Here is a 20688-nt window from a genome sequence, read left to right on the forward strand (position 1 = left end):
ACACACACACACACACACACACACTCACTCTTTTCAACATTTATCCTGCAGCCTCATAACCAGGCCCTGGTGGAGAAGAGCATCCTTCTGGGGAACATGACAGGGAGGATGCACAAAGGCAAGATGAGGAAGAGAAAACAGAATATTCTGGTAACCACTGAAGAATGGTTGAAGTGGGCCAACATTAGAACACTGAAGTAGCCCAATGTTCAGCCAGAGGTGAACCAGGTTTTCTTTTCCTGAATAAAAACCATAAAGAGCAAAAAGAGGATGATGACCTTACTCTGTAGGGTCATTGCAAAAAATGAATGAAAACATGACTACCCTTCACTGTAAAAATAAAAACAACATTAACATATTCACTATTATTCTATTTTCTCTGCTAAATGAGGTCGAATACTTACAAAGAAGGTTTATGTTACCAGCAATCAAAACAAAGGTTGGCAAGAAGGGGAGGAAGCCTCCAGAACATAAAGAGGGTGCTCGCGCTGTGTTTGAACCCACGCACATGAGAAAGCCTGGGAGAGGATGGAGAGGCAAGGGAGGGCAGGCCCTGGCGAGGAGCAGTCAAGAAGAGCCAGAGACCCACAGAATACCTGGGCCAGGAAGTCTTTGTGGCTGCGGACGGCGTGGTGGAATCGCTTGACCAACAGCGCCTGCACGTGCTGGAGCCGGAGCCGCGCGCCTGAGTTGAGCCGGCCGCCGGGCTGTGGGGAAGGCCAGCCTGCAGCGCCAGGAGCTGGCTCTGCAGAGCAGCCATTGGAGCCCTGGGGAGTCTGTCTGACCTTCTCGCTGGGACCCAAACAGGGGTGTCGGAGGCTGACATTTTCTCTTTGCTGAGCGCCGCCTGTTTGGGAGATCGAATTAATAATTTAGAAAAACATCCACAAGATCCAGATCTCATGGGCCACTTTTTTCTTACAGCATTGGTTTTCCCTTCATTTAAATCAGCAACAAAATATCAGGCCAGGGAAGTTAATAAACTTTTAAAAATTCTGTTTTCCAGAGAAAATCATCTATAGACAGAATCACCTGAAATAGCTTAAAAATTCTCTATAGGAGTTTAAGAGAACAGGATAGGACAGAGCAGATAAAATATATAACTATCTAAAAACAGTAAAGTTGCAGAATGACGTGTAATAAGATCATACTTATGCTAGAGAGTGCATGTATCATACACAAAGGAATATGACATTTTATATATGCACACACCCACATTTGTAACTGCAAATTGCTGAAAGAAGGCTCACCAATTGTTACTAAGGTTACCAATGCGGGCCCAGAGCTGGATAAGGGGCAAGGATGAAGAGAGGATGGTGGTTTTAACCTTTTTTGTATTATTTGAAATTTTTAACCAAAAAAAATATTCGTGTATAACCTGTGTACTTAAAAACAGTACAAGTCAGAGTCAACTTGGTACTTTCCAAATTCTTAGAGGCAGCTGAGAAGCGGTGGAATCACTTATGAACTAGGAGTTAGGAGACCTGGGTTTGAATCCTGACTCTTCCAGATGCATAAATTTGGCTAACTGACTCATCCTGCCTGAATCTGAGTTTTCCCATCCGTAAAATGAAAATGAGACCATTTTACAGGGTTCTAATGAAGATTAAATGAGCTAACACGTGTGACCGTGCTTCATAAACCATCTCAAGTCGTCGGTTATGTTGAAGCTGTTGCTTACCATCACTAATTAATGCCAATTTGCAGAACATCTGTTGTTGGACATAAAGGAGCGCCTAGAGGACATCTGGTTGGTTCCCAGATGCTTTCTTAACCCTACCTGGACACGGGCAGCTGCAAAGGGAGTTGGGTCAGCTCAGTCATCCTTTCAGCTAACATCCATAGACACTTGTAATGACAGGATACTCAGAGGGGGAAGAATTTCTGCAGGCTCACTGACAACCAGGCGCTGGAGTCCCAGTTCTCCAGCCTTCTTCCTCCTGATCTGGGCTCAGATTAGATGTTGCTGTGGCCGGTCCTCCCTCTGGTAGGATCCCTGCTGCCTCTCCTAATGTCTATCCTGTGAGCTTTGCTCTACCTCATGCCCCATTGGGACTGGAGCCCACTGTCCTGGCCAGAGCTTAAGGCTCGGAGCCTGTTCGGAATCTCCAGTTTGTCCTGGCTTTCTGCTGCCCTCTAGTGGTCAATGGCTGTGAGCCACCCCTTAGAAGTGGTATTGACCCTCTTGGTAGCATGCAACGTGTGACCCCAGCGGACATCTGCAAGTTCCTTCAGACCTTGGAGACAAGATCAGAAAATATCATCCTCTAAAACTGAGCCAATTCAATAGAAATGCATTTAGCCACCTGAAAAATGAGAGGCAGTGAGAGTGTGGCATTGAGGATCCTAGATTTGAGAGCTAAGATCAGGAAATAAGACTCAGACGCCTGTGTGACTTTAGGCAAGTCCTCCTACCTGTGTGAGCTCAGTTTCCCCGAGATGGGGCCAATTCCTGCCCTACTTGCCCCATAAGATTCTAGTGACAATCAAATAAAACAATGGATGTTGGGGCCGGCCTGGTGGCGCAGTGGTTAAGTGTGCATGTTCCGCTTCTCGGCGGCCCGTGGTTTGCTGGTTTGGATCCCAGGTGCGGACATTGCAGCGCTTGGCAAAAGCCATGCTGTGGTAGGCGTCCCACGTATAAAGTAGAGTAAGATGGGCATGGACATTAGGTCAGGGCCAATCTTCCTCAGCAAAAAGAGGAGGATTGGCAGTAGTTAGCTCAGGGCTAAACTTCCTCAAAAAAAAAAAAATGGATGTTAAGTGTTTTGTGAAGTATAAAGGGCTACACCAGTTTGAAGAAAGAGATGCTTTTTAAATGTTGAGACTAGTGTATTGCTAAGTCTTAGTCAGAAATTGCACACAGTGTTAAGATTTGAGATGTAGTAACTCATTTAATTCTCTCAACAACCCTAAAAGGTGGATAATATCCTCATCTTGCAGATGAGGAAACTGAGGTACAAAGAGGCTAAGTATTTACCCAAAGCCACTCAGTTAGCAAATCATAGAGCTTAGGTTTGATGTGGGTCAGCCTCATTCCAGAGGCTACACACTTAACCTCTACCCTTGACTGTCTCTTTGGAGCATCCTATTCTACACCCAGGCTAGCCAGCTTTCTGATGTGTAATTTATTCTGAGAAGACCTAGTTATTAAGAAGGAGTATTCTGTGTAGATAAAAGCCCCCAACACTTACATCCATTGTAGCTTCTGACATAAATGAGCATATTTTCATTCTGATCTTGTTTAATGCAAGTCTCTGCCTTTGGGTGAGCTGAGAGAATTCAATTTCGGTGTCTGCAAAGCTGGAAAGAAAAGCTGGGCCCTGCAGTGAGCTGCCCCACCCCCTCCTTCGCTCCCCACTCTGCCAGGATGGCCATAGCTTCTGGCCACCACACAACCTACCCGGGTCATGGAGCATGTTTGGGCTAGTGTATTTGATGATTGGTAGTTCTAGGCATAGCTGGTAAATAAACTTCTGGGATCACTTACAAAGCAAAACTATCCTTCAGATATGATGGAGAAATAAAATCTTTCCCAGGTTTAACAGAAGCTGAAGGAGTTCATCACCACTAGACCTCCCCTACAAGAAATGATTAAAGATGCCCTCATACCAGAAACAAAAAGGTAAACCATCCACAAAACTTTGAGCAAGGAGATAAATAGACAGACAAAACCAGAAAACTGCAGCTATCAGAACAGGGAAGCAAATACTGAATTATAACTTAAAAGATAAAGGGAAGGAAAACATCAAAAGTGACTATAAACAATTCAACTTAGTCACAAACACAACGCAAAACAGAAAAATTTGTAACAACAATAACTCAGAAGAGGAAGAGGAAAAGGATGGAATCTGCTTAGGCTAATGGAGATAAGAGGCTATGAGAAAATGGACTATTTCATTTACGAGATCTTTTACACAAACCTCACAGTAACCACTAAACAAAAAATGAGAGCAGAGCCAGAATTCTGAGAAACTGAGAAAACTCCACAGAAAATCACCAAAATGAAATGGCAGTCAGAAATACAAAGGAAGAGAAACAATGGAAACATAGGACAACTGGAAAGCAAGAGATAAAATGGCAGTATTAGGCCCTCATATATCAATAATCACTCTAAATGTAAATGGATTGAATTCTCCAATCAAAAGACACAGAGTAGCTGCATGGATTAAAAATCAAGACCCAACAGTATGCTGCCTCCAGGAAAGACATCTCAGCTCTAAAGACAAACATAGGCTCAGAGTGAAGGGATGGAAGACGATACTCCAAGCAAATGGCAAACAAAAGAAAGCAGGTGTTGCCAACTTATATCAGACAAAGCAAACTTCAAGATAAAAAAGACAATAAGCAACAAAGAAGGACAGTATATAATGATAAAAGAGACATTCCACCAAGAGGACATAACACTTATGAATATATATGCACCTAACACAGGGGCACCAAACACATAGAGAAACTATTAACAGACCTAAAGGGAGAAATTACAGCAATATAATAATAGTAGGGAACCTCAACATCCTACTTACATCAATGGACAGATCATCCAGAAAGAAAGTCAACAAGGAAATAGTGGATTTAAATGAAACACTTGATCAGAAGGACTTAATACATATACAGAGAGCATTCCATCCAAAACCAGCAGAATACACATTCTTCTCAAGTGTGCATGGATCATTCTCAAAGACAGACCGTGTGTTGGGAAATAAGGCAAGAATCAACAAATTTAGGAAGATTGAAATCATCTCAAGCATCTTTTCTGACCACAATGCTATGAAACTAGAAATCAGCTACAAGAAAAAAACTAGAAAAGTCACCAATACGTGGAGACTAAACAACATGCTACTGAATAACCATTGGATCAATGAATAAATCAAAGGAGAAATTAAAAAATACGTGGAGACAAATGAAAATAAAATGACAACATATGAACTCTCATGGGATGCAGCAAAAGTGGTTATAAGAGGGAAATTCATAGCAATACAGGCCCACCTCAACAAAATTCTCAAATAAGAAATCTTAAACTGCACCTAAAAGACCTGAAAAAGAAGAACAAACAAAGCCCAAAGTCAGCAGAAGGAGGGAAATAATAAAAATTAGAGCAGAAATAAATGAAATAGAGACTAAAAAAACAGTAGAAATTATTAATGCAACTAAGAGCTGGTTCTTTGAGAAGATAAACAAAATTGACAAACCCTTAGCCAGACTCACCAAGAAAAAAAGGAAGAAGCCTCAAATAAGTAAAATTAGAAATGAAAGAGAAGAAATTACAATGGATAGTACAGAAATACAAGGGATTATAAGAGAACACCATGAAAAACTATATACCCACAAATTAGATCACCTAGAAGAAATGGATAAATTCTTAGAGTCATACAACCTCCCAAAATGGAATCATGAAGAAATAGAGAATCTGAATAGACAAGTCACATGTAAAGAGATTGAAATAGTAATCAAAAACCTTACCAAAAGCAAAAGTCCAGGACCAGATGGCTTCTCTGGAGAATTCTACCAAACGTTCAAAGAAGACTTAATATCTATCCTCCTCAAACTATTCCAAAAAATTGAAGAAGATGGAATGCTTCCTAACTCATTCTATGAGGCCAAAATTACTCTCATACCAAAACCAGGCAAGGACAACATAAAGAAGGGAAATTACATTCCAATATTGCTGATGAACATTGATGCAAAAATCCTCAACAAAATATTGGCAAACTGAATACAGCAATACATCAAAAGGATCATACACCATGATCAAGTGGGATTTATTCCAGGGATGCAGGGATGGTTCAACATCTGCAAATCAATCAATGTGAAACACCACATTAACAAAATGAAGAATAAAAATCACATGATCATCTCAACAGACACAGAGAAAGCATCTGACAAGATCCAACAGCCATTTATGAAAAAACTCTCAATAAAATGGGTATAGAAGGGAAGTACCTCAACATAATAAAGGCCACATGACAAACCTACAGCCAACATCATACTTAATGGTGAAAAACTGAAAGCCATCCCTCTGAGAACAGGAACAAGACAAGGGAGCCCACTCTTGCCACTCCTATTCAACAGAGTACTGGAGGTATTAGCCAGAGCAATTAGTCAAGTAAAGAAATAAAAGGAATCCAAACAGGAAAGGAAGAAGTGAAACTCTCACTGTTTGCAGATGACGTGATTCTTTATACAGAAAATCCCAAAGAATCCATCAGAAAACTATTAGAAATAACCAACAACTACAGAAAAGTTTCAGGGTACAAAATCCGCTTATAAAAATCAGTGGCATTTCTATACATTAACAATGTATTAGCAGAAAGAGAAGTCAAGCATATAATCCTATTTACAATCACAATGAAAAGAATAAAATATCTAGAAATAATCAAAGAAGTGAAAGACCTATACACTGAAAACTATAAGACATTATTGAAAGAAGTTGAAGAAGACATAAAGAAATGGAAAGATATTCCATGCTCATGGGTTGGAAGCAGAAACATAGTTAAAATGTCCGTACTACCTAAAGCAATCTACAAATTCAATGCAATCACAATCAGAATCCCAATGACATTCTTCAAGGAAATAAAACAAAGAATCCTAAAATTTATATGGAACAAAAAAAGACCTCAAATGGCCAAAGCAATCCTGAGAAAAAAGAACAAAGCTGGAGGCATCACAATTCTTGACTTCAAAATATACTACAAAGCTATAGTAATAAAAACAGCAAGGTACTGGCACAAAAACAGACAACCAGATCAATGGTTCAGAATTGAAAGCCCAGAAACAAAATCACACATTTATGGTAACAATTAATCTTTGACAAGGGAGCCAAGAATACAAGGGAGAAAGGAAATTCTCTTCAATAAGTGGTGCTGGGAAAACTGGACAACCTCATGTAAAAGAATGAAAGTAGACCATTATCTTTCACCATACACAAAAATTAACTCAAAATGGATTAAAGATTTGGCTGTAAGATCCAAAACCATAAAACTCTTAGAAGAAAATATAAGCAGTACACTATTTGACATCAGTCTTAGCAGCATCTTTTCAAATACCATGCCTACTCAGGCAAGGGAAACTAAGGAAAAAATTAACAAATGGGACTATATCAGGCTAAAAATCTTCAGCAAGGCAAGGGAAATCATGGACAAAGTGAAAAGACAACCTACCAACTGGGAGAAAATATTTGCAAATCATATATCTGACAAGGGGTTAATTTCCAAAATACATAAAGACCTCACACAACTCAACAACAACAACAACCAACCACCCCCATCAAAGAATGAGTAGAGGATGTGAACAGACATTTTTCCAAAGAAGATATACAGATGGCCAACAGACACATGAAAAGATGTTCAACGTCACTAATACTTAGGGAAATGCAAATCAAAACTACAATGAGGTATCAACTTATACCTGTCAGAAATGCTGTTAGCTGTTTTTTTAAAGATTGGCACCTGAGCTAACAACTGCTGCCAATCTTCTTCTTTTTTTCTCTTTTTCCCAAAGACCCCCAGTACATAGTTGTACACTCTAGTTGTGAGAGCCTCTGGTTGTGCTATGTGGGACACCGCCTCAGCGTGGCCTGATGAGTGGTGCCATGTCTGTGCCCAGGATCCAAACCAGCAAAACCCCGGGCTGCCAAAGCGGAGTGTGTGAACTTAACCACTTGGCCACAGGGCTGGCCCCCAGAATTGCTATTATTACCAAGACAAAAAATAACAACTGTTGGAGAGGATGTGGAGAAAAGGGAACCTTCATATACTGCTGGTGGGATTGCAAACTGGTGTAGCCACTGTGGAAAACAGTATGGAGACTTCTCAAATTATTAAAAATAGAAATACCATACAATCCAGCTGTCCCACTACTGGGTATTTATCCAAAGAACTTGAAATAAACAATTTAAAGAGACTTATGCCCCCCTCTGCTCATTGCAGCCTTATTCAAAATAGCCAAGATGTGGAAGCAACCCAAGCGCCCTTCTGCACATGAATGGTTAAAGAAATGTGGTGTATATATACACAACAGAATGCTACTCAGCCATAAAAAAAGACAAAATCGTCCCATTTGCAACAACATGGATGGTCCTTGAGGGTATGATGTTAAGCGAAATAAACCAGAGAGAGAAAGACAAATCCTGCATGATTTCACTTGCATGTGGAAGATAAACAAATACGTCGATAAAGAGAACACATTAGTGGTTACCAGAAGGGAAGCGGACCAGGGGTAGGCGAAAGGGGTAAAAGAGCACATATGTATAGTGATGAACAAAAACTAGACCACTGGTGGTGAGCACGATGAAGTCTATACAGAGACTGATCAACAGCAATGTACACCCGAAATGACACAGTTATAAACCATTATGATCTCAATAAAAACCAAGAATCTTGATTGATCTAGAGTCTTCCCACCCAGACCTAATTCCATTTGTCATTCCTTTGTGGTTCAAAGGAAACAAGAATGTGAAATGCCTGTTATTTGGGGGTCAGATAAATACTGTGGAGAGGTATTTGCCTGCTTTGTTGTTTCATGAGGATTTCCTTAGACTTTTAAGGTAGAGCTTGGGGGGTTAGTGAGGGAACAAGCTACACACTCTGGCACCATACCAGCAAATAGGTGTCCTGAGTCAGAATCCTCCGTCACCTTCAGAAAAATCTGTCAAGAAGGAAAAAAGAGAGAGTTTGGTTTAGGTATTCCTACTCTCAGAAAAATCTAACCCAAGCTCAATTTTGTTGGGTATTGCATCACAATAGGAAGAAAATACACTATGACTCTTTATCTAAGAACACAGTCTTCTACTTATTAATACGAAAGTGTATGCACTCAGTGACCACAGCTATGTAAAATATGTGTGCGTATGGACAAAGGCAGAGGAAGTAAGCCAAAAATGAAGATAGTTGCTATGCTTGGGTGGGGAATTACAGCCCTTTGCCTTTACGAAACATCCCTCTAGTGTTAGACTTTTGCAAAGAACCATCTCTCCTGGTACCTGACAGAAACCAGCTGGACTCTCTGCCTTACCTCTTCCAGGGGAGTGTCAGAAATTCCAAAACTGCTGAGCCCCAGGTCAGCCAGCGTCTCCTCCAGTTCTCTGAAAAGGCTGGCATATGCTCTCTGCTTGAAATTCTTATTTGGAAGGAGGAAGATAAGTTCTTGACCAATGCATTCTACCAGCTTTGCCTCTGGAACATGGTGGCGTACCATATCCATCAGCTCATTCACGTCCCCTAGGACAAGAGAAAAGACTGACATCCAGAACCTGGAAGACTGGGAGCTCGCCCAGGTCTCCTACTTCCTTCCTCCTCCCATTTGAGGAAGGGGCATTTCCTTCCTGAGTAGTGACTCTTTCGGAAGACTGATGCTCCCTCGGGTCTGTTTGCAGTTGAGTTGGCCCTCTGGGGGGCTCTGAGAAGGGGAGGGAGATGGAACAAAAGCACCCCCCACGAACCAGCTGTGCAATCTTGGGACATCACGTCACGTCCCCATGCCAGCTCTCTCTTTTGTTCAAACAAATGTTCTGTTCCTTACAAGTTACGGAACATCGGGCAGGTCAGACCCTAGTTTCTTCATCTGTGAAAAGGGAGAAAGAATGGCACCCACTTTATTGTTATTTGTGAGGATTGGATGAGTTAATAGACATAAAACACTGAGAATGACGTGCCTGGTGCATAGATGCATGTTACCTGCTCTTGTTATCCTGAACATCATCTCAAGAAAGAAAGCTCTCGTCATCATTGTTGCTCATTCTTATTCACCACAAGCCTGAGGGTTATAGTCAAAGTGGCTTTCATTTTCTTGGTTTGGCCCAGTCTTTGGAGGACTTGCCTAAGATGCATACCCGGAGCTGGTGACCAAGCTGGGTGACAGCTCCGCTTCTTAAACAACACACACCCTTGCCTGTTCTAAGTTTTTGGAGGACTGTGTCATTTCCCTAGGGATTGCAGCTGCCTCCTCAAACAAAACAAAACTTAATACCCAGCTCGTAGGAAAGAAGGGGTGGAGAAGCTGTGGAGATGGACCAGGAGGATGGGGCGTGGAGCACACAGCATGGGGCGTGGGGAAGCGTCCAGTATCAAGTATTTACCAGATACCCTCATAGTTGGAACTGAATTTTATTCACAAGCATGTGTTACCTTAAAATTAAAAATCAAATTTAAAAAAGTTTAAAGCATGCATTTGAAGAGACAGTTCTGGAGAACGTTACCTAGAGAGGCAGGTCAGAGGGAAAGGGATTCTGGAGATTCAGAACCAGCTCTCGTGTGCATTTCTGCAAACAGAACTCTCAGAGTCAGGACCACCCAGTGGGTCCTCTTGTTTCTTTGTTTTAGAAATGACCCACGTGGAGGGATTTCATGGCCTTCAACCCAAAACCTTCTGCCTAGCTGGACTGGAAGGCTTGTTTTATGTCAAACCTGCAAATTGGACTCAATTGTCTTTAGCTCTGGGATGACTTCATCCAGAGGCTGGGGGCTCCCTGCGTGAGGAAGCAGCTCTGCCCTGACAGCTCTCGAGGGGTCACGTTCATTGTTCTCTTAGGAAGGAAACTGAACCTGAAGTTGCTGGATTCCCAGGAATTGTGTCTTAGATGTGTCAGCCTTTCCAGAAGTAGTCCTTTAGGGTGGCCGGCCTTTCAGCGTCTGGCAGGGAGGTCTATGAGCGTGTGTGTGCGTGTGTGTGTGTGTGTGTGTGAGGGAAAAGCCTTCCAACCAAGCTAATTTGGGATTAGAATGATCTTCCTTCTCTTATTTGGGCCATAACTACTTATGGCGCTTCCTACCATTCACAGCATCTCTCTTCCATTCAAAGAAAATAGATGTTTATTTAGAAATAAAGTAATGCTAAAAAAAAAAAAAAATCACTCCAGCCAGCAGGCCCTGTTTCCGACTTGATTTTGGTGTACCACAGTAGTTAAACTTGTTAGTACTCATTTTTAAAAAATATCAATTTCTTGACCAAGATTTCTCCTGGGAGGAAACTTCAGAAAGCAGAGAGGGACCCCCAGCAGGGCAGGCTAGCAAAAAGACACAGAATGTCATCCTAAAAGGATGTGTTCATGTTCACCACAGGTTCTGTCAGTGCAAAGACAGGGTGAGAGAGTAAATACAATGCGACTCTGGGCAATTTTTTCTCAAATTTCAAGCATAGTATGTACATATTGTTTAGTTTTCTTGATTCACCAGATTTTACTCAGTAAATTCTTCATATTTAGAAAAAATATTGTGCCAAATAGGAAACTTTGTTTTTTCTTTGTTAAGCAGATGCTTTCCCCCGTTCATTAACCGGGGTCAGTATCAGCTTTAGTTTTGCTGCTATTTAGGGAGATGGGGTGTGTGGTATTCCACTGGCAAGGACCTTCCAGAGGAGGGATGGGCTGTATGGGCCTTGACGGAGAATGAAGAGAACTGGCAAGTGCTCTGGGTCCTGCGGTCAGCTGCTGCGGGTGAGCGCTTACAGTGAGAGCCTCTCTTCTGCTTCTCCCTGGATGTGGGAGTGCCCCTACGACCTTTAATGTCCCCTAAAAGAAGGGAGAGTTGCCGGAAAATTGGGACGCTCAGGGGAAAGTTGGGAGTGTAACAGGGATGTGCGGTATTCCACAGACTTGGCATCCACACAGCGTCATCTGACTGTCTGAAGTTTCCTAGGAGAGCTGTGTTGCACCGCGGCTCCACCAGGGGGCTCCACCTGTCACCTTTAGAAGCCATTCTCTCCAGACAGGAAGGAGTGCCGCCTGGAGCCAGGGCAGCAGGACCCCAGGAACGGAGGCTTAATATGGGCAAGGGCAAGGAGTGAACAAAGACTGGGATCCTCACTAAGGGAGAAGGCCCTTAGGCCCATGACTTTTAAAATTCCTTTGGGAATGGAGGAGGAGACAGAAGCCCAAAGAAAAAGATTTCTTGACCGTGGGTTTGAGAAGTACATAGAATGTTCTCTTTGCTTCCACTAAAATGCATGACAACAGGACACACCCAACAATGCTGAGAGATGATTGCCAGACCAGAACCAAGACATGGCCTGCCCTAGTCCTTACCATCCAAGACTTGTTCTGGAGTTGTCTCATCTTCGTGGGCTGGACACCTGATGGAGAAACCTTTAGACTCACAGCTGCAGGTACCCTACAACAGATCGACATCAGTCACTTCAGTGATAGCATCTCCCTGATGCTGACTGCTGTCACCACCACGCCTTGTTTGTTTCTCATCGCCAAGCGTGGTCAACACATTTTTTCTCCACCATTTTAATCTCTTACAGTCACGCATCGCTTAATGATAGGGATACATTCTGAGAAGTACATTGCTAGGTGATTTTGTCATTGTGTAAACATCACAGAGTGTACTTACACAAACCTAGATGCTATAGTCTACTACACGCCTAGGCTCGATGGTACTAATCTCAGGGGACCGCTGTCGTAGGTGCAGGCTGTCGTTGAGGGAAACGTCATTATGCGGTGCATGACTTTACTTCCTCTGAGCATTTTGAGGGTGTGGCTATTTGATTTTATCCTGGAGAGTGTGTGAGTCAGGCACAGAGAGTAGCAGAACCTCAAAGGATCCCTTTGGCTTGTCATTACTTATGTGACTGCTGTAGGTCTGCCTGTGCAAGACGTTCCGCTTCTCCCCCCCCACGGAGGCACGCTGGGCCGTGGAAATCTACCCAGGACAGGAGAACCCAGAAGCAGCCAGACACTTAAACCACAGGGGCCGGAGGCGTAAATAACGCTACAACATAATAAGCATGACAACTTGCATGTGAGCAGCGCCTGTTCTCAAGGAGCCCAGAGCACAGTCATAACACTTCATCTCATTTATCTTCACACATCCCTAAGAAGCAGAAGCAGAGACGATCAGCTGCATTTTTCGTATGCAGAAAGAACCCCCAAACGATGAGGAATTAAGTAATTTGTGTAGGAGGACACAGTTTGTCCACCTTGCGGCCCAGACCTGAACTTGGGTCTCCCAACATGCTGAGGGGGTCTCTGCTGGTTGGTACTTTTTGGCTTCATCATTTTTAGGGTATAGTTCCCAGGGAAGCCTTTTCTCAGCTTTCATTTACCAATGGAATTCAGGTTTAATTAGGGAACATAAATGTTGGAATGTGAAAAAGGAAGCTTAAACAACAACTCTCCTTAAACCCCCATAACATGGCGGAATAAGGCACCCCTTCTATGCCACACTGCACCGTGTGTGGGGTTAGGATTCTGCAGTATAATCATCTCGGGTCATTTAAAATGAGTTGTTTCATTTGGGATAAATCATCTCTGTAGGAGTGTTCTGAGTGTCAGTTTATTAAAATCTGCAGATGGTCCCAGAAACAGAGGTCAATTCTGACAGCTAGAGCCTGATTGGGGTAGAAACGTCCAGAACGGCAGCACCACTCTCCGTACTCCTGCTCACCCAGGATGGGCTCTTTCCCTGGACACACATACCTCACAGACCCTTCTTTGGCTCTGGATATGTTTCATCTTGCGCACCAAGGTTAAGTAGAAGCCTGTGCCAAAGCAGTTCTTCAGGAAGAGCGGGGTGCCTGAGCAGTACAGCTTTCCCTGGGAAATGATGGCGATGCGGTCGCCGAGGAGGTCGGCCTCGTCCATGTGGTGAGTGGACATGATGATCGTTCTGCCTGCAAGGGCAGAGGTCCGGGGAATCACCAGGCAGGCCTGGGACAGGATGTACAGCAACCTCCCCATTACGTGGGCACAAAAACTGGAAGTTAATAAATAAAAACAAGTATTCTGCAGCAAAGTCTAGAATATTAGAATAATAATGACAATAGCTAATGTTCTGTAGCACTCTGCACGTTGTAAAGCACTGTCACATACAGTATCTCTTCATCAGGCATTGGACCCTATTCAAATAAATCACCATAATAGGACATATTTATTATTGTCAGTCAGCATCTATTGAGTTCTGTATGCATATTCTCTGCTTCATTAAGCACTGCATTTATAATTTTGCAAAGAACACACACACACTTTTAAACTAACTGAAGTGTCATTAAAAGAAAACAGTAATGAGGATTCTGGGATGGCAAATGGACCGTAAGACTGAACCATGCTGTCACTTCTATGGGCACTCTGAGCTCTGCTTGCTGTCTCTTCTGCATCTGCGCTCTCTGGTTGCAAGGTGCTGTGATCGAGGAGGGAATGTCCCATGCTGAGACATTTCCATCTGCAGCCGTCCTCTGGAGCACTGACCACCTGCACGTCGCCCTGACACCTGGGCCTGAGTGCTCGTCTAACAGCTATGGAACTTCTTGGGATGTGTGCAGGCGATTCAGGTGCACTCAGGGAAAGGGAATTTCACCTAGAGCTACACCCCTTGTTCTAGACAGAAGGGCTGCAGATTGAGAGAACTTTCTAGAATATTTTGGGAAGTAGGCTGTTCTATCAGTGACTCCCTGCTTTTTTTGTGTAAAAATCTCAGGAGGCTTCTGTTGGAACTTAAGATTCACCCAAGTCGCTGATAAAGCCCCATCTGAGTGTAGTTATGGCAGTTAGTGTATTCATTTGCAAAACACCAGGAGTGAGAGAGTGAGGACCACAGATAAAGCCTCAATGAGAACACAGGGCACTGAGCAGAGGCCATTACCTGACCGATACTTCAGGAGCAGGTCCCAGATTGAGCGCCTTGAGTAGGGGTCCACCCCAGAGGTGGGCTCATCCAGAACAACCACCTTGGCATCTCCCACAAAGGCAATGGCAACGGAGAGCTTCCTCTGCATGCCACCTAGAGGTACAAGGTGGGGAGGGGGGGTGGTCACAGGTGCTATGGAACATGGAAAGAGAAAGGCCCTGGGCTGGTGGTAAAGTGGTTACCTTAAGTTTGGCAGCGGTCTGATGCAGCCTCCTTAGATGTTTAAGGTATGCACTTTTTTTTTGGTGAGGAAGATAGACCCTGAGCTAACATCTGTTGCCAATCTTCCTCCTTTTCTTTCCTTTTCTCCCCAAAGCCCCAGCACATAGTTGTATATCCTAGTTGTAAGTCATTCTAGTTCTTCTCTGTGGGACACTGCCACAGCATGGCTTGACGAGTGGTGTGTAGGTCCGCGCCCAGGATCCAAACTGGCAAACCCAGGCTGCGGAAGTAGAGCACACGAACTTAACCACTCAGCCACCAGGCCAGACCCTCCTTAGAAGTTTATACAGTGTTCAAACCCTAGTGGTGCGTAGGCCTCTTTAGATGCAGAAAAGGCAACCCCTGCCTCCTAGGATCAGACTGTTTGAAGACTGTTCTCACATTTTAGTTCAAACACATAAACATCAGAACAAATACAGCCCAGGCTGCTGCAAGATAGGGTTCCATGTGGGACATGATCCAGAGGTGGGCCGCTCGTAGGTGCTCAGAATAACTTTACAGAAGTGTTCCAGCTCTGAGGAGGTCTGTCATAAGCCTCCCCCTCCACCACTGCCCTGTGCACTGGGAAACAAGAGATTTGCCATCTGTAGCTCTGTCTTTTTCCATGTCACGCACCTGACAGGTCCTGAGCTTCTTCGTTCCTCTTGTGGTGGAGGCCTGTGTCTTCCAACATGGCTTCCATCTCCAGCTGGGCCTCCGCCCAGGACCTCCCTTTCAGCTGGGCGTAGAACAGGACGTGTTCAGCCACTGTGAGGCTGTGGGGATGGGGCAACGAGAAGGGCAGTGGGCTCAGCAACTCCACTTCTAGCAACTTACCTTACAGAGATATTGAGGGCGGCGCAAAGACTTAGCAAGCAACATGTTCACCATGGTGCTGTTTTTAATGCAAAAACAGAACCCAAAACAGACCCTGATAAAATATCTAATGAGAGGGGACAGCTTAAACAGTACATTTACACAATGGCATAGTATGTAAACATTAATAATTATCTCATGGAAGAATAATGACATGACAAGATGTTGATGATATCTTAGGTTAAAAAAAAGCAATTACATTAAAAAAATGGTAGGTTACAAAATTGTATGCAGAATTTTACTCTCCTTTATAATTTTAAAGTATATGTGTATATCTATACATGCATGGAGAACTTCTGAAAAATTATATACCAAGATGTTTATAGTAGTTTTCTCTGGGTGGTGAAATTACACATAACTTTTATTTTCTTCCCTAATCTATGTTTCCTTCCTTTCTTTCTTCAATGACTATATAAAACTTTTTAGACAAGAAATAAAAGTTTGGGGAAAAAGCAACTGAAAAACCTCCTGAAAAGTCAGTTTTTGGTGCCTGGCTTAAGAGGTAGAAAGAAACAATGCTCTCCTCTCTTTGTCCCTGAGGTGAGTACTTCAGGGTGAGCAAGGGGTCCCGGAATCAGCCACTCTGTCAGAGAGAAGGGGCATCACTCTTCTGAGGGGGAGGCCTCAGTTCTGAGTGCCAGAGGCACAGGCCTGTGTGAGGGACACTTCTCATTGCAAGCGGGACAAAGGACCTTGAACACAGGGGAAACCGAAAAGAATACTGCCTCCTGCCCCCAGAGCTGGCATCCCTGAGCTGGGCTCTAGAGAACATGTGTGTTGGGGGCAGGGTGAGGACAGTGCATGGGGAGGGTCTCAATTCCTGTTCTACTTACTGGTGGAACAGGATGTTGTGCTGTGGACACATGCCAAGGCTCTGCCGGACTGCATCCAGGCTGGTTTCAATGTCCTTTCCCCCAATGAGCACGGTGCCTGATGTCGGTGGCAACAGACCCGTCAGGATGGACCTGCCAAACACAGGAGTCAGTGGCAGAAAAGATGGCCTTTAGGAGCACCTTGGGAAGGGAGCCACCATCCTAGGGTCAGCGAGGACTCTCACAGTGATTCCTGTCCTTGGCTCTTAATTGAACCCAAACCATTATTAGCTGTGAGGACCAACAGTTTCCCATAGAGGACTTAGCACCAGTGTGTACGTCTGGGCCCTAACGTGGATGACCACATCTGCCTTCCTTCTCTGCTTCTGCTTATTTCCCGTGTTCCCGGGCCGGCACTGATCGGCCTCCAGGATTCCCAGCTGCAGAACATTCACTTACAGTCAAGGGGCCCTCCGCAGTTCAGCAATCACAGCTCCCGGCCCTGTGGGGGCTCAATAGAAGGTTTTCAGTGCATGGGTCAATGGTTTGCCTGATGTCATCATTACAAAGCATGGGGGAAGGGTCTTAATGAGAAGCCCAGGCATTCAATGCGTATTTATGGATTAATTGATTGAAGCCAGGCTTGGGGATTACCAGCGACAACATCATCTTTGGATCCAAAACATAAAGATCCCAACAGCAATGCTGGACGTTTTTTTGTAAAATGGGAAATGATGACTCCCACCTGACGAAGTTGTTGTGAGGATTAAATGAGTTAATACCTGTAAAGCGCTCAGAACAGTGCCAGCATAGAAGACAACTCAAAAATATTATTACTATTTTTATGAAACATTGTGTTTCAACTCCCAGGGGAAGCTGCAATCGATGAAGTAATGTGTTTGCCTTTGAGAAGCCCAGGGTCCCACGGACCTCCGGGCTCTCTGAGCCTATCAGTTAACAAGGAGAGAAATCAGAGGGATGTAGAGCGGCCCCACCCAACTGTCCCTGATACAATCTCAGGCTATCTGAAGTTGAACTGAGAAGCTGAAATCTCTGTTGATCAACCACTAGAGGGAAACAGAACCAAATAATAATGGCACCAGCCCCACATTCCATTCACACTGAACCGCCCTCAGACAACATTCCAGCGCAGGGCGTACACTGCTTTGGCTTCCGGGGGCTCTGTCAGAGGCCAAAGGACTTGAAGACTGTTCACATGGGTTCCCTGCCCCTGGAGAGGGCCACCTCTGCTGCTCCTTGGGAAACCTTTGCTGACCGTGTCCTCCTTCTCAGCAGATGGCGCTCAGGGCCCTTAGAGAAGTGTGGGGAGCCTCCTGAGCTGAGACCTCAATGCAGAGCCTTCATCTTCCTTGAACTTGGCCTTCAGTTGCCAGGCAGTTACCCCACGAGCCCCTCTAGAGACTGCATCCTTTTTACTTCAAAACTACCACCAACCCTCATCGGGGGCGCCATTCTGAGGGTGAAGCCTGCCTAATAACAGGCAGGAAGAGGAACGCTCCTAGAAAATAAGTAGTACTCTGCAGACCGAGGGCATGTGATGGTGATGGCTGTGACGTTATCACCACTACGATGATAGCAAGGCTGGAGAGGTTTGGGATGGGGGGACCGGCTCACAGTGTAAGACAAGAAACAACTGTGGGAAAACCTGGCTCTTGTCCCCACTGAATCATTACCACTTGGTGACCTTAGGAAAGTCACTTCGACTCTCTGGATGTCCACTTCCCTGCCACACAAAGTGGGTAATAAACTTATTCCACCTCCCCCTCCAACTTCTTCTGAGGCTCAAATAAAACAACATATGTAAGGGAGTTTTGAATGCTGCAGTGTGTTTACACATTCTTGGGACACAAATATAGAGTCCATTTTTGTCACTAAAATTCAGTGGGAAAGAGTAGACTGCAGCTAACAGAGAAAGAAAAGAGCCAGAAAACGACAGGACAGAAGGGCAATCTAGCCTCTTTGCCTGAAGACTCACAAGGTGGTGGTTTTCCCTGCTCCATTGTGACCGAGGAAGGCGGTGATCTGGTTCTCATAGAAGGTGATATTAAGACGGTCCACGGCTGGCCTGCCGTGGGGCTCAAAAATCTTTACCAGATTCTTCACACACACCCCTGGAACCAAGCCTGGAAGCTCACGTTCAAAGAAAGAGTCTTGGAGGAAAAAAATGAACACGAGGTAAATACGATGCCTTAATGTACACGCTCCTCAGGTTCTTTCTTCAGACCATGTCTTCTGCCCCACAGCTTTAGCTATGACCTTTGTAAGGAAGACCACAGGATAATAACCGTACATAGTATCAAACATTTATGGAAGAGTTACTATGTGCCAGGCACTGTTTCAAGTGCTTAAATGGATTACCTCATTTCATCCTTATAACAGCCCTAGGAGGATAGATATTTTTATGCCCATTTCTATAGATGAGGAAACCTAAGACACAGAGACATCAAATGTCCCATCAAGGTCACATGGCTCATAAGTAGCAGAGCTGGGATTCGAACTCAGGTGCACACTGTCTATATGGAGAGTCAGCCCTAAGCTCAGTCTTCAGCCCCAGGCTCTCATTTCCAACAGTCTGTGGGCCATTCTGCAAGGATTTCTGGTAGCAGCTCAGGCTCCTCATCTTCTCCCCAAAACAACATTTTCCTTCCGACTCTCCCATGTCCATTCCTGGAGCCGCCATTCTCCTAGTCACCTTGGCCCAAATCTCTGAGTCAGCTTTGACTCAAGCTGACTTCCTGCTGCTCAGATCTCCAATTTCTCAATTAACTGGGTAGGACAGTCCACACTGCCTCATCCCTGTCCCTCAAACCCCACCCCTCCACTTTTCTACTCCCACACCCCTCTCCAGGGCAGACTGTCATTAGCGGGGGGGTCCACTTCCTCCTGGCCTGCAGTCTCTCCCTGCTTTAGTTCACCCTATACAGCACCACTCAGTTTGTCATCTTAATATTGTAGGTCTGAGCATTTACTTCCCTGCACAAAACATCCCAATGCTTTTCTCTCTGTTCCTCCTGGCCTCCTGGTCTATAACGGAGACGGGACCAGTCCCCCACCCCCTGATTTCGACCTTGGAATTCCGCTCTGGGAGGAGAGGCTTCTCAGAGGACTGTTGACTGCAAACCAGCTCTCTGAGGAGCTGCGGGCACTGACCTCAGCTTTGTGAAATGGCAGCTGGGGTGGGCTGGAGGCATGGAGGCCAGACCCTCTCATGCAACGTCAGGCAAAGTCCAGAGGCCATGCTGCCTCTCTGAACCCGAGGTGAGGATAACAAGAGCATTTTAGCATCCACAGAGAAATGCCTATGCTTAGGGAATGGAGAACATTGGGAGAAGTACAGAAATGGGTCAGAAGGGAAGGTAAGTGAGGCAAAGGCCAGGGTAACACTTGCGAACCTAGTCTATAAGGTCAAGAATTATTAGGTAACTTCCATGGTCAGGAAAGGCTTTTGATGGCTTGAATGAATGGGCTTCTAGATTTGTAAACCACGATTGAAGTGCAGGCAGCTCCACTAGGCTCTCTTTCCCTCCATGCACAGAAGCATTTATTTTCGTCTTTCCTTGTAGCTCATATCCGCTTTAAGTCCTAGCGACCCAAGTTATTGTTCTTGCTAAATCCTCGGAAGTCAGCACATTTGTGCAACTCGCTTGGGATTTGCCTAACAAGGGCACAAACACATCACATACTTGGGATTTGCTTTCTCCAGGAAATATGCGTTAATGTCTGGCTGGACCATTCATTCCGCACACGTGCAGCTGGACCCTTGAGAAGTTATCAGGGTTAACCCTTGCCAACAGAAAGAGTCAGTTTCCGGGGTCCATTCCACCCCAGTCACGAGGTGCTTCTCTCTGTCCCTTTGCAGTGTTCCAAGCCTTTTCCTTGCCTCTGCTCTGTGTTCTCTATTGAGGTTTTTACCATTTATTCCTTCTGGGTGTTCCGGGTCCTCCATTTCCTCTGTTATGGGTTCGGTCTTTTCCAGGGTCCTTTCTTCTCTGGTTGAACACCCTGCACCAACCAGAAGCCACTGTTACTCTCTTGGTGAGAGCTGAGAATCAGTAGAGGCAGGAAAGGAGGAGAGAGGGCAGGGGAGCAGAGTTTCCTACCATAACTGGAAAATACAGTGCCCTCAGAAGGCCAAGTCAGCATTCCCGGGGACCAGC

The 20688-nt window shown here is 44.6% G+C and overlaps 1 protein-coding gene across 1 annotated transcript in view; it reads right to left on the reverse strand.

The window, feature by feature from the left end:
- Window positions 1-20688, reverse strand: part of ABCA4 (ATP binding cassette subfamily A member 4) — a 130276-nt gene that overhangs the window by 39765 nt on the left and 69823 nt on the right. Inside the window, exons 19-28 of the mRNA XM_046645317.1 lie at window positions 20444-20533; window positions 18507-18681; window positions 16532-16663; window positions 15459-15598; window positions 14577-14714; window positions 13415-13608; window positions 12020-12104; window positions 9013-9218; window positions 8598-8646; window positions 597-847 (exon numbers count right to left, since the gene is read on the reverse strand). Of these exons, the coding sequence (XP_046501273.1) occupies window positions 597-847; window positions 8598-8646; window positions 9013-9218; window positions 12020-12104; window positions 13415-13608; window positions 14577-14714; window positions 15459-15598; window positions 16532-16663; window positions 18507-18681; window positions 20444-20533 (1460 nt within the window). The remainder of the gene's footprint in view (window positions 1-596; window positions 848-8597; window positions 8647-9012; window positions 9219-12019; window positions 12105-13414; window positions 13609-14576; window positions 14715-15458; window positions 15599-16531; window positions 16664-18506; window positions 18682-20443; window positions 20534-20688) is intronic.

Source organism: Equus quagga, chromosome 18, assembly GCF_021613505.1.
Source record: "Equus quagga isolate Etosha38 chromosome 18, UCLA_HA_Equagga_1.0, whole genome shotgun sequence".
Classification (NCBI taxonomy): Eukaryota; Metazoa; Chordata; class Mammalia; order Perissodactyla; family Equidae; genus Equus; species Equus quagga.